Source organism: Meles meles, chromosome 2 (genome assembly GCF_922984935.1).
Source record: "Meles meles chromosome 2, mMelMel3.1 paternal haplotype, whole genome shotgun sequence".
In the NCBI taxonomy this organism is placed as follows: Eukaryota; Metazoa; Chordata; class Mammalia; order Carnivora; family Mustelidae; genus Meles; species Meles meles.
The window spans coordinates 120,549,444-120,564,657 of NC_060067.1; the positions used below are offsets into that span (position 1 = coordinate 120,549,444).

The 15,214-nt window shown below is 39.6% G+C and overlaps 1 protein-coding gene across 2 annotated transcripts in view; it reads right to left on the minus strand.

Annotated features, from left to right (window-relative positions):
* HERC6 (HECT and RLD domain containing E3 ubiquitin protein ligase family member 6) overlaps nt 1–15,214 on the minus strand; it is a 61,246-nt gene that overhangs the window by 22,220 nt on the left and 23,812 nt on the right. For both annotated transcript variants that reach the window (XM_045998053.1, XM_045998052.1), the window contains exons 9-13: nt 14,558–14,679; nt 13,939–13,998; nt 11,314–11,407; nt 5,534–5,723; nt 901–1,055 (exon numbers count right to left, since the gene is read on the minus strand). In XM_045998053.1, the coding sequence (XP_045854009.1) occupies nt 901–1,055; nt 5,534–5,723; nt 11,314–11,407; nt 13,939–13,998; nt 14,558–14,679 (621 nt within the window). The remainder of the gene's footprint in view (nt 1–900; nt 1,056–5,533; nt 5,724–11,313; nt 11,408–13,938; nt 13,999–14,557; nt 14,680–15,214) is intronic.

Below are 15,214 nucleotides of genomic sequence, written 5' to 3' on the forward strand. Positions count from 1 at the left end.
AATTTCCTCTTGTGATTGAGTTCTAGCTTCAGAGCACTGTGGTCTGAAAATATGCAGGGAATGATCCCAATCTTTTGGTACTGGTTGAGACCTGATTTATGACCCAGGATGTGATCTATTCTGGAGAATGTTCCATGCGCACTAGAGAAGAATGTGTATTCTGTTGCTTTGGGATGGAATGTTCTGAATATATCTGTGATGTCCATCTGGTCCAGTGTGTCATTTAAGGCCTTTATTTCCTTGTTGATCTTTTGCTTGGATGATCTGTCTGTTTCAGTGAGGGGAGTGTTAAAGTCCCCTACTATTATTGTATTATTGTCGATGTATTTCTTTGATTTTGTTATTAATTGGTTTATATATTTGGCTGCTCCCATGTTAGGGGCATAGATATTTAAAATTGTTAGATCTTCTTGTTGGACAGACCCTTTGAGTATGATATAGTGTCCTTCCTCATCTCTTATTATTGTCTTTGGCTTAAAATCTAATTGATCTGATATAAGGATTGCCACCCCATTAGCTAATTATTTTTAATTGAACAATACTAATTTAATTCTGCTCTTTTATTTAAAATGCTCTGGCTCCTCCTTCTCCCTCAAAAATCATTAGGTTTATTAGTACCGTAAGTTTAAATTACTTCTAGATTATGTTGTGTATTCTACTGAATGCTGAGTCATTCTCATTTTTTGAGTATTTGTGTATCTAATATATATTACATAAAATATGTTATATATATAAAATATGTAGTCTATGGTTAGAGTCTAGCCCATCGCAAAAAAAGCAAAATTCTGAATTACTAAGGACAGAATAAAACATTTTCTTTCTGTTTCAGAAACAAAACAAAAGAGGACTCCAGAGGGATTTTGAGTAAAATGGTATATATTCCCTCAGAGGAACCCTTACCTTATGTACTTCTTTCATCATTCCTAGAAGAGCTTTAAGACTGCAGTAATTCTGACTGGTTTCAGTCCACTGATACAGCTGGGAGATAATGGCAGTTTTAAGCATCTGGACCATTTTGTTGAAAGAAGATTCTTGCAAAGATGCCCAACACTGCTCTGAGGGATATAAAATCAGCCATGATAAATATGCAGCCTCCAAAAAAAAATCCCCGTTTCTACTGGGTTCTTTAATGTATGAAATAGGTAATAGTTTCCATTTCTGATTACAAAATCTATAAAGTATCTTGTATCAGGATATCATCCTGGACATTTATTACTCATAGATATGAATTTAGTATCATTGGAATTAAAAGCTCGAATTTTAGGATTCTGAAGAAACTTGCTCATAGCTCCTGTTAATACCTGACTGCTTGACTGGTTGCATGATTTTCAAACTGAAAATTCCATAGAGTATCTAAAAGTCTGAAAACATACATAAGAACACACACAAACACACACATACATGCATATCATGTCACCAAGGATATTATCTCATCTTTTCTTTTCTTTTTTTTTTTTTTAAGATTTTATTTATTTATTTGACAGAGAGTGAGAGAGCACCAGAGAGCAGAAGCAGGGGAAACAACAGAGGGAGCTGCAGAAGCAGGCACGAGCCCAATGCAGGGCTCGATCCCAGGACCCCAGGATCATGACTGAACCACTGAGGTACCCTTCATCAAGGACACATTCAATCTTGGGGCTCCTGGGTGGCTCAAGTCATGACCCCAGGGTCCTGGGATTGAGCCCCGCATCAGGCTTTCTGCTCAGCAAGGGAGCCTGCTTCCCCCCCACCTCTGCCTGTCTCTCTGCCTACTTGTGATCTCTGTCTGTCAAATAAATAAATAAAATCTTTAAGAAAAAAAAAAAAGGACACTTTCAATCTGAAAAAAATAATTTCTATATTTTCAGACTCTATGAATATCTGGTATATATAGGTATATTTTTTAAACTAACTCAATAACAATATTGTAATATTACTTGGTTCCAACTTGGATTTTTGTATCTTTAAAGGATAAGTCTCAGAAAACAAACCTATCAAATGTTAAAATAGCTAATACAAGTTAAATAATATGATGCAGATGCATGAAAGGCAGATTTACAAAATAGAGATTCCATAAATAGACTCAAATATGCATGACATTTTAGCATATGATAAAAGTGACATTGCACATTAGTGGGAATGAAACACATCATTCAATAAATGTGTGGGGACAATTGAAAACTGACTCCGAAAAAATAAAGTTTAATCAAGATAAACTCCATATGGATCAAAGATTTAAACATAAAAATGAAACAATAAGAATTCTAGGAGGAGAGGGCCACCTGCCTGGCTGGCTCATTCAGTAGAGCATGTTACTCTTGATCTCAGGGTCATGAGTTCAAGCCCCATGTTGGGCATGGAGCCTACTTCAAAAAAGAAAAGGGGGACACCTGGCTGGCTCAGTTGGAGGGGTGTGTGACTCATGATTTCAGGGTCATGAATTCAAGACCCATTTTGAGTATAGAGATTACTTAAATAAATGAAACCTAAAAAATTCTAATAGGAGCATGGGAATCTTTTAAAAAAGATTTTATTTATTTGAGAGAGAGTGAGAGAGAGAGATTGAGAGAATGAGTGGAAGAAGGGGCAAGTGGAGAAGGAGGCTCCCCTCAGAGCGGGGAGCTCCATGCGGGACTCAGCTAGGACCCTAGAATCATGACCTGAGCCAAAGGCAGATGCTCAACTGATTGAACCACCCAGGTGCCTGGGGATTTTTTTTTTTTTTTTTTTTAAATTTCAGAGTGAGATAGGCTTTCTGAAGTATCATCTAAACTCAGAAACCATAAAAGAAAATGTTCATATACTAGACTTCATAAAAATGTTTTAAAGTGACAAACATTTTTGTTGTTGTTTGCTTTTTGTTTTCTTCTTAAGATTTATTTATTTGAGAGAGAGAGCAAGTGAGAGCAGGGGAATGGGCAGAGGAAGCGGGAAAGAATTCCAAGCCGACTCCCTGCTGAGCACTGAGTGCAGGGGTGGGGGTGGGGGGTGTTCTGATCTTAGTACCCTGAGATCACAACCCAAACCGAAACCAAGAGTTGGATCTTCAACTAATGAGCCATCAATGCACCCCTTCATAAAAATGTTATAGAATAGTTATGCATTCAAAAGTACCACAAAGTAAAAAAAAATAATAATAACCCAGAGAAAAAAGATTTGTAATTCATATTATTGATTAAGTATTAATTGCCTTAATCATTTAAGAGCTCCTAAATAGGGGCACCTGGGGGGCTCAGTGGGTTAAGCCTCTGCCTTCAGCTCAGGTCATGTTCCCAAGGCCCTGGGATGGAGCCCTGCATGGGGCTCTCTGCTCAGCAGGGAGCCTGCTTCCCGGCTCTCTCTCTGCCTGCCTCTCTGCCTACTTGCGATCTCTATCTGTCAAATAACAAAATTTTTTAAAAAGAGCTCCTAAATAAAAAAGAAAAACACTAACAACAACACATGGAAAAATCGGTTAAGAGGGAAGAACTGATAGTTCCCAGAGAATGGAATTGAGATATAGGAAAACCAGCACTATCTCATTCATAATTAGAAAATCAAAATTCTGGGTGCCTGAGTGGCTTAGTTGGTTAAGTAACTGCTTTTGGCTCAGGTCATGATCTCAGGGTCCTGGGATTAAGCCCCTCATTGTGTTGGGTTCCCTGCTCAATGGGGAGCCTGCTTCTCCCTCTCCCACTCCCCCTGCTTGTGCACAGTCTCTCTCTCTTTCTTTCTGTCAAATAAATAAATAAATAAAATCTTTTAAAGAAAAAAAAAGAGGAAATCAAAATTCAAAATAAGAGATTCTTCAGAAAGGCAAATTCCAAAGTTTGATAATACTGTAGAAAAATGCATGGGCTGATGCTGTTGTATTTGTTGATGAAGTATAAATTTGTATATCCTTTGTCACGGCTGTCATGTTGTACTTTTACATGCGATTTACATAGACTACAATATGAATTTGGACCACTTAAAGATCTGTGCAGGGTCAGTTGGCAAAATCTCTCAAAATTTTAAATGCACATACATTTGATCTAGTAATTTTCCTTCTGGAATTTTCCTTATCTGTGTAAATGTATATTCATATAAAGAAATACATGTTAGCACTATTATAATAGAAAAAGCTTGGAAAAAGCTATTTATAGTATATTCTCCCAATAGAATACTAATAAGCCATTAAATAGAACCAGGCAGTTCCTGTAACAGAACAAACATAGCCTTACAATATAATGTTGATGGGAAAAGGCAAGTTGCAAAAAAAATGTGAATGGTGTGCTACCATTAAAAAAATAAAAAAAGAGAGGTGCCTGGGTGACTCAGTGGGTTAAGTGTCTGCCTTGAGCTCAGGTCATGATCCCAGGGTCCTGGGATTGGGCTCCCTGATCAGCGGGGAGACTGCTTCTCCCTTTCCCACTCCCCAGCTTGTGTTCCCTCTCTGGTTGTATCTCTCTCTGTCAAATATATAAATAAATAAAATTTAAAAAAAAAAAGAAAGAATATATGTCTCTATTTTTTAAAATACATATCTTTCAAAGTTTACACAAAGAACTATATTCTATAACTGCTTTCTGGGAGGGGAACTGGGTGGCTTATATTTCATCATATATATCCTTTGTACCTTTAAAGCTTTGGACCTTGAACATTAGCTTAAAATTGTAAAAGGAAATTCCATAGCACTGAATACATAAGAACAACACGTAAGAGCACAAAGTTTAACATTTGTTTTTCATCACTGATCTGTTGGGGAGGAAAAACTTTCTTCTTCCCTTCAAGTTTCTTTTGGCTGGTCTAAGAATTAAATGAATGAGACAGATTAACAGAAAATCAAATTTAATTTTGTATGTATACGGGCTCTATAAGAATATGAGACCCAGAGGCAGTCAGACAGTTAAGTCTTATATGCTGTGCAGAGTTAAGGAGAAGAGGGTAGGAATCTGAGTCTTCAAAAGGAAGGAAGACAATTCACAGGAAGATGAAAAAGAGTAAATGTTTGGTAAACAAATGTTTGCTGGGCCATTTGGAAACAAAGGAATACAGAGGGGAATTTTAACAGACTTTGCTAAGTTCTCCCCTATCTACCACACCTAACTCATATTATACTATAGTTACCTATGGTGATAGCTCCCTTCCTGGAGTAGGCCTTATCTTTTACATCTTTTAGGCAGTTAGGGGGAAGGTCAATGGTTCCTCCTGAGCCTTCTATTTCTTAAAAATAGTCTAGAATAATCCACATGCTAGAGAGACACATTTTGGGATGGCAAATTTTGCTCCCCTGCAGGTCAAAATGTCTCAAATTTTAAAACATGAACAAAGTTTTAAAGTATGGATATATCTTTACTGGATCCTCTATGGTTATTAAATTCTGATGTCAAAGCCATACGCAAACCTAAGAGTTACACATGCTTTGTATAATAACGATGATTATAATATTAGGTTAATCTTTTCAAACATTCACATACCATATACCCAAACATGTGTGTATTTTTAAATCTTGTATCCAAAATTTGCTCCAACTTTTACTTCAGTGATTCTCTACTGAGAGTACAGATAAAGTGACAAAAGTCATCAAACTTACTCAGAACTCGTGAAGTTCGGTCTTTCATCTTACAAACAGCTTCTGCAAATGGAACCACCAGACTCAACCAGTTCCTAGAATCATGCATCACAGGACATTCTGGGAGCAGAAGGAAAACTGATAATGCTTCTCGGTGAGAAGAACGACATGGGAGAGCTCTGAGCAGATTATCCCTGAGACATGTAGTCATCTGTAGTTGAAACGAACAGGAAGGGCCCAGCATCCATTAGATACAGATTATAGTGAAAACAAGTTATGGGACTAAGTGTTTTGTTCCACCATTTTCCAGTGGAAAAATAATTTCGTTTTCCTCAAACCTACTATTCAAATTCCATCATTCCTTGCAGCCCAAATTCCCCAAAAGTGTTATGTGAGAGTCATCCTCTCTGTTTTATATTGGGTTGTGTGAGGAAAATAAAGTGAAATCACATGTACATGTACATATTGTGTGAATCATGGAGGTCACTCAATTAGAGATAGACAGATCAAGGATCCATACCCAGATCTATCTGACTTAAATCTAACATGGCAGAGATAAAGCCATATTGTTCACCTCACCAATCCTGTCTCATTTTCCTCATGGGCTCACAGGAAGACGGCCTTTCCAGCCTCCCTGCAGTAATGTGGGGCCAAATGATTGAGTTCTGACTAACAAGATACGAGTGAAGGTGATGTATATCACTTCCAGGCATGACTCCTGAAGCCCTTCATGGGACCTCCCATACTCTCTTTCCTTATCTGGCAACCAAATACAAAAGATCTGGAGGATTTCATGGGCCCAGGGCCTAGGACTCAAGAAAGGAGACCAAATCACTCTTCAATGAACCTGTGCAAAGGTGGGAAGGGTAGCAGAATATGCCACTTAAAAATATGCCACTCTGGCAGGAGGATTATTTTGAGCTGAAGGCAAGTGAGAAAAAGCAGGTACAATACAAGCTCTCTGGTTTCCCTGTTTCTACTTGAAAACAGGATATAAATTCCCTTTGTGAAGGTGTCCTCTTGTCCCTAACTTCCTGTACCAGGAGAAGGGTAACAACCTTAATCAGGGGAGATGAGCAGGCACTGAGAAAGGGTCTACACAAACTAACCTTACAAACTAGACCTTATCTACTATCAGTATCCCCGGATATTTGCCTTCCTGCAATTTGGCACCCTTAGAAGCTCAAAGTCCTTTCCTTTGTGTTGTCTCCTCTCTACAAAATTATTATTCTTTGCTAAGATGCTATATAGGCAAGTTCTAACCACCCCTGTAGTTACTCATCACTGACTATATATGCAGCATGCACACGTTAATACACTTCTGTTTATTTTTCTCCTATTAATCTGTCTTTTCTCAGTCCAATATGCTGGGCCCCAGCCAGTGAAACTAAGGGGGGTAGAGGGAAAATATTTCTTTTTTCTCCCCTTTGCATGCGCTTCCTGTCTTCAACTGTCAATAGACTATGATGTGGAAAGAAGTCTTCATTGTGTCAAGCCACTGAGATTCAAATGTTGTTTGTTACAACAGCTAGCCTCACTTAGTCTCTTTAATAGAGCTTACTCTTTTTTTTTAATCATTTTTTTAAAGATTTTATTTATTTATTTGACAGAGAGAGCTCACAAGTAGACAGAGAGGCAGGCAGAGAGAGAGAAGGAAGCAGGCTCCCCGCTGAGCAGAGAGCCAGATGTGGGGCTCGATCCCAGGACCCTGGGATCATGACCTGAGCCGAAAGCAGAGGCTTTAACCCACTGAGCCACTCAGGTGCCCCAGAGCTTAGTTACTCTTAAGGACAGTGTCTATCTCTACATGTCATAAGGATTAAATAAGATTATATGCACAATAATAAAAGTACTATGTATTATTATTACATTAGTGTTCTTACAAGTTGTTTTCTCAGATGTCCAGAAGAACATGATTTCTATGGAGTACTAGTAGGCATAGATGGGAAAATAGTGTCACAGGGTCAGATAACTTCAAGAAAAATGGCTAAAACAGCTAGATTTCTTTTGGTGTGTGACAGCATAGAATCTTTAATTTCCTGATGTACATCATGACTCCATAATGGTATGCGGCATTCCAAAGTTGTTTCACTTAGAACCTGTTTTCAGGGAGCATTCTGTGAAACCAGTGTTCCTTGGAACTCATACTGGGAAGAGCACCTCAAGTTATCTCCCATATAACCTAGATGTATTTATTTTTTAAATACATTCAATAACATCTACTATTTTTACTTCTTCGTCTTGAAAATAAAAATATCGTATCTACCCCATATTAAAGAACACTCTCCCCCTTTCCCTTCCAAATGTAGGGACCCAGTATAAAGATGACTTTAACCCAAAAGCATGTGTGATATCCCTGATGCAGAAAGAAGCCTTCGGATTTCCCTTATCTGACTGAAGGCAGGGCCTTCCCAGAGTGAGGCAGCCATGGATGTCCTTGGAGGGCAAGCTTCACTGCCAGGGAAAGACCAGCCACTTGCACGTGGATAAGAAATTGCATAAACTGAAACTAAGAAATTATCACAAACTGTCCTATCTTCCATTCGGCTCCCCTAAAGCCCATTTGTCTCCCTGAAAGTTCCATTTGATTTCTCATAGAAGCCTCTTCTCTCTAATTCCCTTTTCCCTACTAATTGGTAGATAAGCTCTCATTGTTAGCTCTTTGGGGAGTTTCTTCATCTGAATGCTCCCCAGAAGCATGGACTAAAACTCACTTTCTTCTGTTAATCAGTCTATTGTCAGTTCACAGGCCCCCAAACACATGAACCTGAGTTGGTAAAGGGAAAATTTTCCAGCACAGCCCAGAACCACAAAATACTAAACTAGAATAGATCTTGAAGAGGAACTCCATAAATAATGAACCTAATAAAAAAAAAAAAGTAAAGAAAATGTGACCCAAATAGCATAAGGGCTGAATCAGTAGCCAATTTGGCTCAACTAGATTTGACATTGATCGCAAGAGAACCGGCTTTTCATTCCCCCAGTACAGGTAAAGCTCCTCTTGCTTCCCAAACTAGTGCTATTTTCATGTATCTGCTAATGATTATTTACCTCTCAAACTTTGTTCTTTTCATATTGAAAATAAAAACACTGTATTTACTATACATTTAAACAGGTGTTTAAAAAAATGACCGTATCTAAAAGAGGGAGTAGAAGTCAGAGAAGGGGTTGTGACCATGGAAGCAGAAGTCAGTGATATGGGACCAAGAGCCAAAGAATGCAGGTAGCCTCTAAATCAAGAAAAGTCAGAGGGTTGCCTGGGTGGCTCAGTTGGTTAAGCAACTACCTTTAGCTCAGATCATGATCTCGGGGTCATGGGATCAAGTCCTGCATCAGGCTCCCTGCTCAGTGGGGAGCTTGCTTCTCTCTCTTCTACTCTACCTACTTGTGCTCTCTCTCTCTCTCTGTGTCAAATAAAGAAATAAAATCTTAGGGGCACCTGGGTGGCTCAGTGGGTTAAAGCCTCTGCCTTCGGCTCAGGTCATGATCCCAGAGTTCTGGGATGGAGCCCCACATCGGGCTTTCTGCTCAGTGGGGAGCCTGCTTCCTCCTCTCTCTCTCTGCCTGCCTCTCTGTCTACTTGTGATCTCTGTCAAATAAATAAATAAATAATAATAGTAAATAAATGGATTCAAATAAATAAAATCTTTTTAAAAAGTAATAAAATCATTTAAAAAAGTCAAAGAAATAGATTTTCCCTAGAGTCTCTAGCCCTATTTTCTATTATTACTGTAACAATCACTGTACTATGCATTATAACTATACTAACTAACCATACTAACAGTTACTATAACCACAAATTTAGTGGTTTAAAGAAACATGAATTTGTTATCTTATAGTTCTAGAGGTCAGAAGTCCAAAATGAGGGGCACCTGGGTGGCTCAGTCAGTTCAGAATTTGCCTTCAGCTCAAGTCATGATCCCAGAGTCCTGGGATCAAGGCCCACGTTGGGCTCCCTGATCAGAAGTGAGTCTGTTTCTCCCTCTTCCTCTGCCCTCTGCCTGCTTATGCTCTCTCTCTCAAATAAATAAATTAAAATCTTAAAAAAAAAAAAAAAAGAAGAAGAAGTCCAAAGGGGTCTTACAGGACTAAAATCAAGACATTGCCAAGGTTGGGACACCTGGGTGGCTCAGTGGGTTAAAACCTCTGCCTTCAGCTCAGGTCATGATCCCAGGGTTCTGGGATCAAGCCCCGCATCGGGCTCTCTGCTCATCGGGGAGCCTGCTTCCTCCTCTCTCTCTCTTTCTGCCTGTCTCTCTGCCTGCTTGTGATCTCTGTCTGTCAAATTTAAAAAAAAAAAAAAAAAAAAGACATTGCCAAGGTTGCATCCCTTCTGGAAGCTCAAAGGGAGAATCTGTTCCCTCGCTAGTGGTTTCTTTTTCTTTTCTTTTTTTTTTTTTTAAGATTTTATTTATTTATTTGACAGACAGAGATCACAAGTAGGCAGAAAGGCAGGCAGAGAGATAGAGGAAGGGAAGCAGGCTCTCCACTGAGCAGAGAGCCCGATGCGGGGCTCGATCCCAGGACGCTGGGATCATGACCTGAGCCGAAAGCAGAGGCTTAAACCCACTGAGCCACCCAGGCGCCCCTGGCTAGTGGTTTCTTATTGGGATAATCCCATCTCTTTCATTTCTCTAGTTTCTAGAGACTGTCAGCATTCCCAAATCCAGCAACACACATCTTCAAATCTCTCTAACTCTGAAATTCCTGCTTCCTCTAATAGATACTCCTGTAATTACACTGGGCCCCTCCAGATAATCCAGAATAATCTCCCCATCTCAAGATTGTTAACTTGATGACCTATGCAAAACTCCCTTTGCCATGTAAGGTAACATATTTACAGACTCTGAGTATTGAGACATGGATATCTTGGGAGACCATTATTCAACCACCACATTTCCTATTATGCACTCCATGCAACCATTAATCTGTTTTCTATTTCTATGGATTCGCTGTCTCTGAACATTTCATGTAAATGGAATCAAACAATATGTGATTTTTGTGTTTGTCTGCTTTCAATTACATCACGTTTTGAGAGTCACCTATGCTACAACACCTCTCTTTTTTATTGCTGAATAGTATTCCATTGTATGAATTCACCACATTTTATTTATCCACTTTCTGGTTGATAAATATTTGGGTTGTTTCCATATTTTGACAGTCACGAACATGCTGCTATGATCATTTACATAAGACCTTTAGTGTGGACATGTGTTTTCATTTGGGTTGGAAAAGCACCCAGAAATAGAAGTGCTGCTCATATGGTAAATCTATGTTTAACTTTTTTGAGAAACTGCCAAATTGTTTTCTAAAGAAATACGCGTCTGCCAGCCATGAATGAGGCTTTCGGGTTCTCCGTATCCTCACCAATACTTGTGATTGTCTTTCTTATGATGATGAGCATCACTGTGGATGTGAAGTGATATCTCATTGTGGTTTTAATTTGCATTTCCCTAGTGATTAATTGTACTAAGCATTTTTCCCTATGCTTATCCATAAATATCCATTCAAATCTTTTGATCTTTTTTTAAATTTAGGTCATTCCTCTTCTTACTGAGTTACAAAAATCATTTGTGTATTTTGGATGCAAGTCATTTGCCAAATATATGATTTATAAATTTTTAAAAAAGAAGGTGCTGGCATCTAATAGTGTCTGGAATCTGGTAACCTCATGAGCAGTCACCCCTCCCCGATCACACACCATCCCTCTGACTCAACTCCCAACAAAATTAAACTGCAATCTACTGCGTCCCATAAAGAAATTCCATTGTTCTATTTCTCAAGTAAATATTGGCCATTACCATGAGAGAAATCCATTCTGTTTTGGTTAACTTCTCGAAGGTATCTCTTGCCTTTTGTAAGTCCACATCAATGGAAGTCGTTTCTACGGATTCTCTTTGGATAGAAGAAATTTAAAAACAAAAACCACACATGAACAGATGGAAAGCAGTATTTCTAAACTTCGTACATATTTATGGTTTTATTAGTTAGCAGATACAAACAAACTTCTTTCTTACAATTTGCCTCCTTCAAAATAATTTACTTGGCACAAAAAAATTTTATAAAATTTATATTCGCCTAAAAGAGAGTAGGTAACAAATTATTATCTCTAAAGTGTGGGGTGCAATAATAGCAAGATTTTATGTGCTGCATCTGAGAACTGAAACTATTTACCCTCACACTCAGCCGGTACACTGAGAACTGAAACTATGCAACACCCGGCCCATACCTTGCCATCTACATCTCCATTACTTAGGATTCCTCTGTTTCATTAGCATGACTTCACTATTCCAAGTGAGCCTATGCCCAGGCAAGTGGTTTGATTGTGCATTATAGGAACTTCCTGAAAAGAACCATTAACTCCTCAATGGAAAGCATTAATTTATGCCCTAAGATTCTTAGACTCTCTTGCTTCAAAGTCAATGCCTTGCTGTTTCCAACCATCCTGGATCATTGAATCTTTTCCCAGTCCTAATCGAGCCCCCAGCCCCACCTCTCCATCCCCCAAACTGAAAGGCCTACCCTAAACCAAACTGCCAGTTCTTGATAAATGCCCGCCGGCCTTCCCCTTAGTAACACTATCAAAGCTTTGTCTAGGTGTTGTGTTGGGGATATCTGAAGAGACTGCATCTGTCAAACAACTTGTTTTTATAACGTTCTATCAAGAAATACCTTATGCTTGCTGAATTAATGGATCAATAGTAATACCAGGGCTAAAATATGTACGCAAGTACTCAAAGTAATGTACTTCTCCCTTTAAAATATATTGTCCTTTGCAGTCTTCGGCATCTTAAAAACCAAACCTTGAGTTTCATCACTCCTGGCAGGATACTTTTCCACTTTACAAAGATGATATTCTTCACTTGGAAAACATTCTATATGCAGTAAGGATTAGCCTGAGGCTAGAGTAGGGAAGAAAGAGGAAACACTGTATGGCAGAGTCCCTGTCCCTTACTTCTCTCCTGGAAGGAAAGCAAGGAGAAGAAGAAAGCAAATGGGAGAGGAAGAAGGCAGAGGCAAGGAGTGTCTGATTTCTCTTCTCTCCCTTGACGGGGGTGTGTGGGGATGAATCGGGATGCTCTTTAGAACTCTAGAAAGACACTGCCTACGGGCTGCCAGTGGGAAGCCATGGCATTCAGCTTCCCTGGGATTCTCTGGTCCTGAGGTGAGGTTGTTGAACTCAACAGTTCCTCCAGTCCCCTTAAGGAGTGACTGAGAGTGCAGCAGGCTTAAAAACCAATGGGACAACTGGGGGTTACACAGAGCCAAAGAATGCCCGCAACACGGGTTAAGTGAGTGCCACCTACTGGCCGTCCCTGGCCAGGAGAAGGCACAAGATGTGTAGAACTATCTTCAGAATCTGTGAGGCCGCTTGGGGCCTATTCAACAGGGAGGGATGAGACCTGACCTAGTGGGGGAGGACTGGACTGAGTGATATCTGCTGTGGATACACCAGCAGGGCATCAGCCTCCAGAAAAGGCAGAGGGCAGCCTAAGGGCCCCTTCATGCTACTATCCACTTCACCCTTAAATACTGTTAAATTAAACATGGAGGCCATTACACTGAGGGGGCTCTATCACTATGGGGCCTATGTAAGTAACCCAAACGTGAGCCTATAAACACCTCAGTAATGATATCGAAACCTAAGGACAACCAGTCACAAACAGCCCTCCATGCTTTGAGCTACAGCCGATCAATTAATTGCTTTGCTTTGCTTCTGCACCTTCTCTACATATGTCTTTCCTCTCGCTCCTGTTGGTGGAGTGCTCCTAATCATTTCAGTTTGCTGCTGCCCAGTTTGAATCACTATTTGCTTAAATAAATCTTGAAATGTTTAATATGCCTCAGTTTATCTCTTAACAGTTCCCAGGCACAGTGTTATAAAGCATAAAGGGAAGGAAAGAAATACCAGACCAAATGTTGAGCGCTTCACAAGAGAGCTGTTTATAGGACTGGATCAGACATGAAATAGAGAAATTAGATTTTCCTCTGTAGTAGTGACCCTAGTTCAAGATAAAATAAATGGAATCTACTTCCCCTGTTGCTGGATTCCCCTATTGATCCCACCACAAAAAGAACTGCAGAGTGCTGCCTTGGCCTCTTAAATACTAAAGCGACATTAGAATGATCCCTCATGGACACGAAGATCCTGAAAAGAACACCATTCCTTTTTGTCACAGAGGAGGACAGGGCAGAGAAGGTGAACAACGTGAATTAGGAATTACAACTTGCAGTGGTCTTTACTTTACAAAATGGGAGAATTCTGTAACAACCTTTAGAGTTTTCTATGTTGAACTTTATGCTCGTAGATAACATCATTTACAAATTAAAATGACTGACTTAAAACATTTCATTGTAAATATTTCTCAATGTGTTTTTCTTTCCCCAGTGTTTTAAATGAAGGTAAATCGCATGTAAAAATTTACCTTTTCTTTAAAAAACTTGCAGTCAGACAAGCAGGAGATGAAAATATCATCGCAATTTCACTGTAAAAGTAACACAAGTGTTAAGTCGTACTGTACTATGAAGCATGACTCCTCTTTTGTCCAACTATACAACTGATGACATGAAATCATCAAGGAAAATAACTACTCTCCGATGAGTCTTCCAAATTCTGGATATACTTTGTGCTGATAAATCTCACCAAAACCCTTCATAGTTAATTTTACCAAGTCACGGATTTAAATAAATTTAAATTCTATTTTCTTCTGGAAATAGAAATTTATAGCGCCCTGGAATATAAACTGTGAAGATACTCGAGAGTCTACTTCAATGAAGGCTTTGTGAGACACAACGTGGTTTTGATTCTCTCCTGCCTCTCTCACGCCTATTAAGTTGCCTGGGAACGGTATGTCCTCAACATAGTTAAGTAAATGACGTGAGATCATCAGTGACGTCTGCAAACTTCGAGGTGGTAGAAGAGAATATGGTTAAAATGCACATGCTTTCCCAGCAAAGCCAAACCCTGTCTTATGTTTAGGATAAAATGACCCCATGGCTTCGAAACCAAATACCAGTGATTTATAAGTTATCAGACAGAGCTACCTCTTAGCCACTTCGCGTTCAGGGCTTCTTGCTGCTGATGCTATCCATTTTTCTGCCAGGGACTGGCTAATTTGGCTTATTTCTGGCAGGATTTTCCTGGAAACATCTGTAGAATTGGTATCCTTCATGAAAAAAAAAAAAAAAAAGATCAGGAAAACACCCACATGCTGAGGAATAAATAACACGGCAAGGCTTGTGGTGCAGGCGGTAAGTAGGCCCCCACCCTCTCTGACCGGGTGTGTGGGGGGAGGAGGTGTAGTCAGAAGGGTTGGGTTCTCAGACTGGCCAGGCTGTTCCAGTTCCTAGCCTTGGCCATTTTGCTTGATCTGAGCCTTAGCTTTATCATTTAAAAATGGAATGACACAAAATAACTGAAAACAGGGACTCAACCCCATACTTATACACCAATATTCACTGCAGCATTATTCACAAAAGCCAAAAAGGTGGAAACAGCTGGTGTCCAAAGTCAGCATCAACAGATAAACATGGTGCATAGACACAGGGGAATATTCAGCCACTGTAAGGGCCTACTTAGCCAGAGTGACTCCATCTCGGATTAAACAGCCATTTTGTTGTTTATGCAGTAAAATACTGTGACCGGTCCCTGATAACAGCCCAGAATACAAGGACCAGTCAGGCCAGGTGGAGACAGCCAAT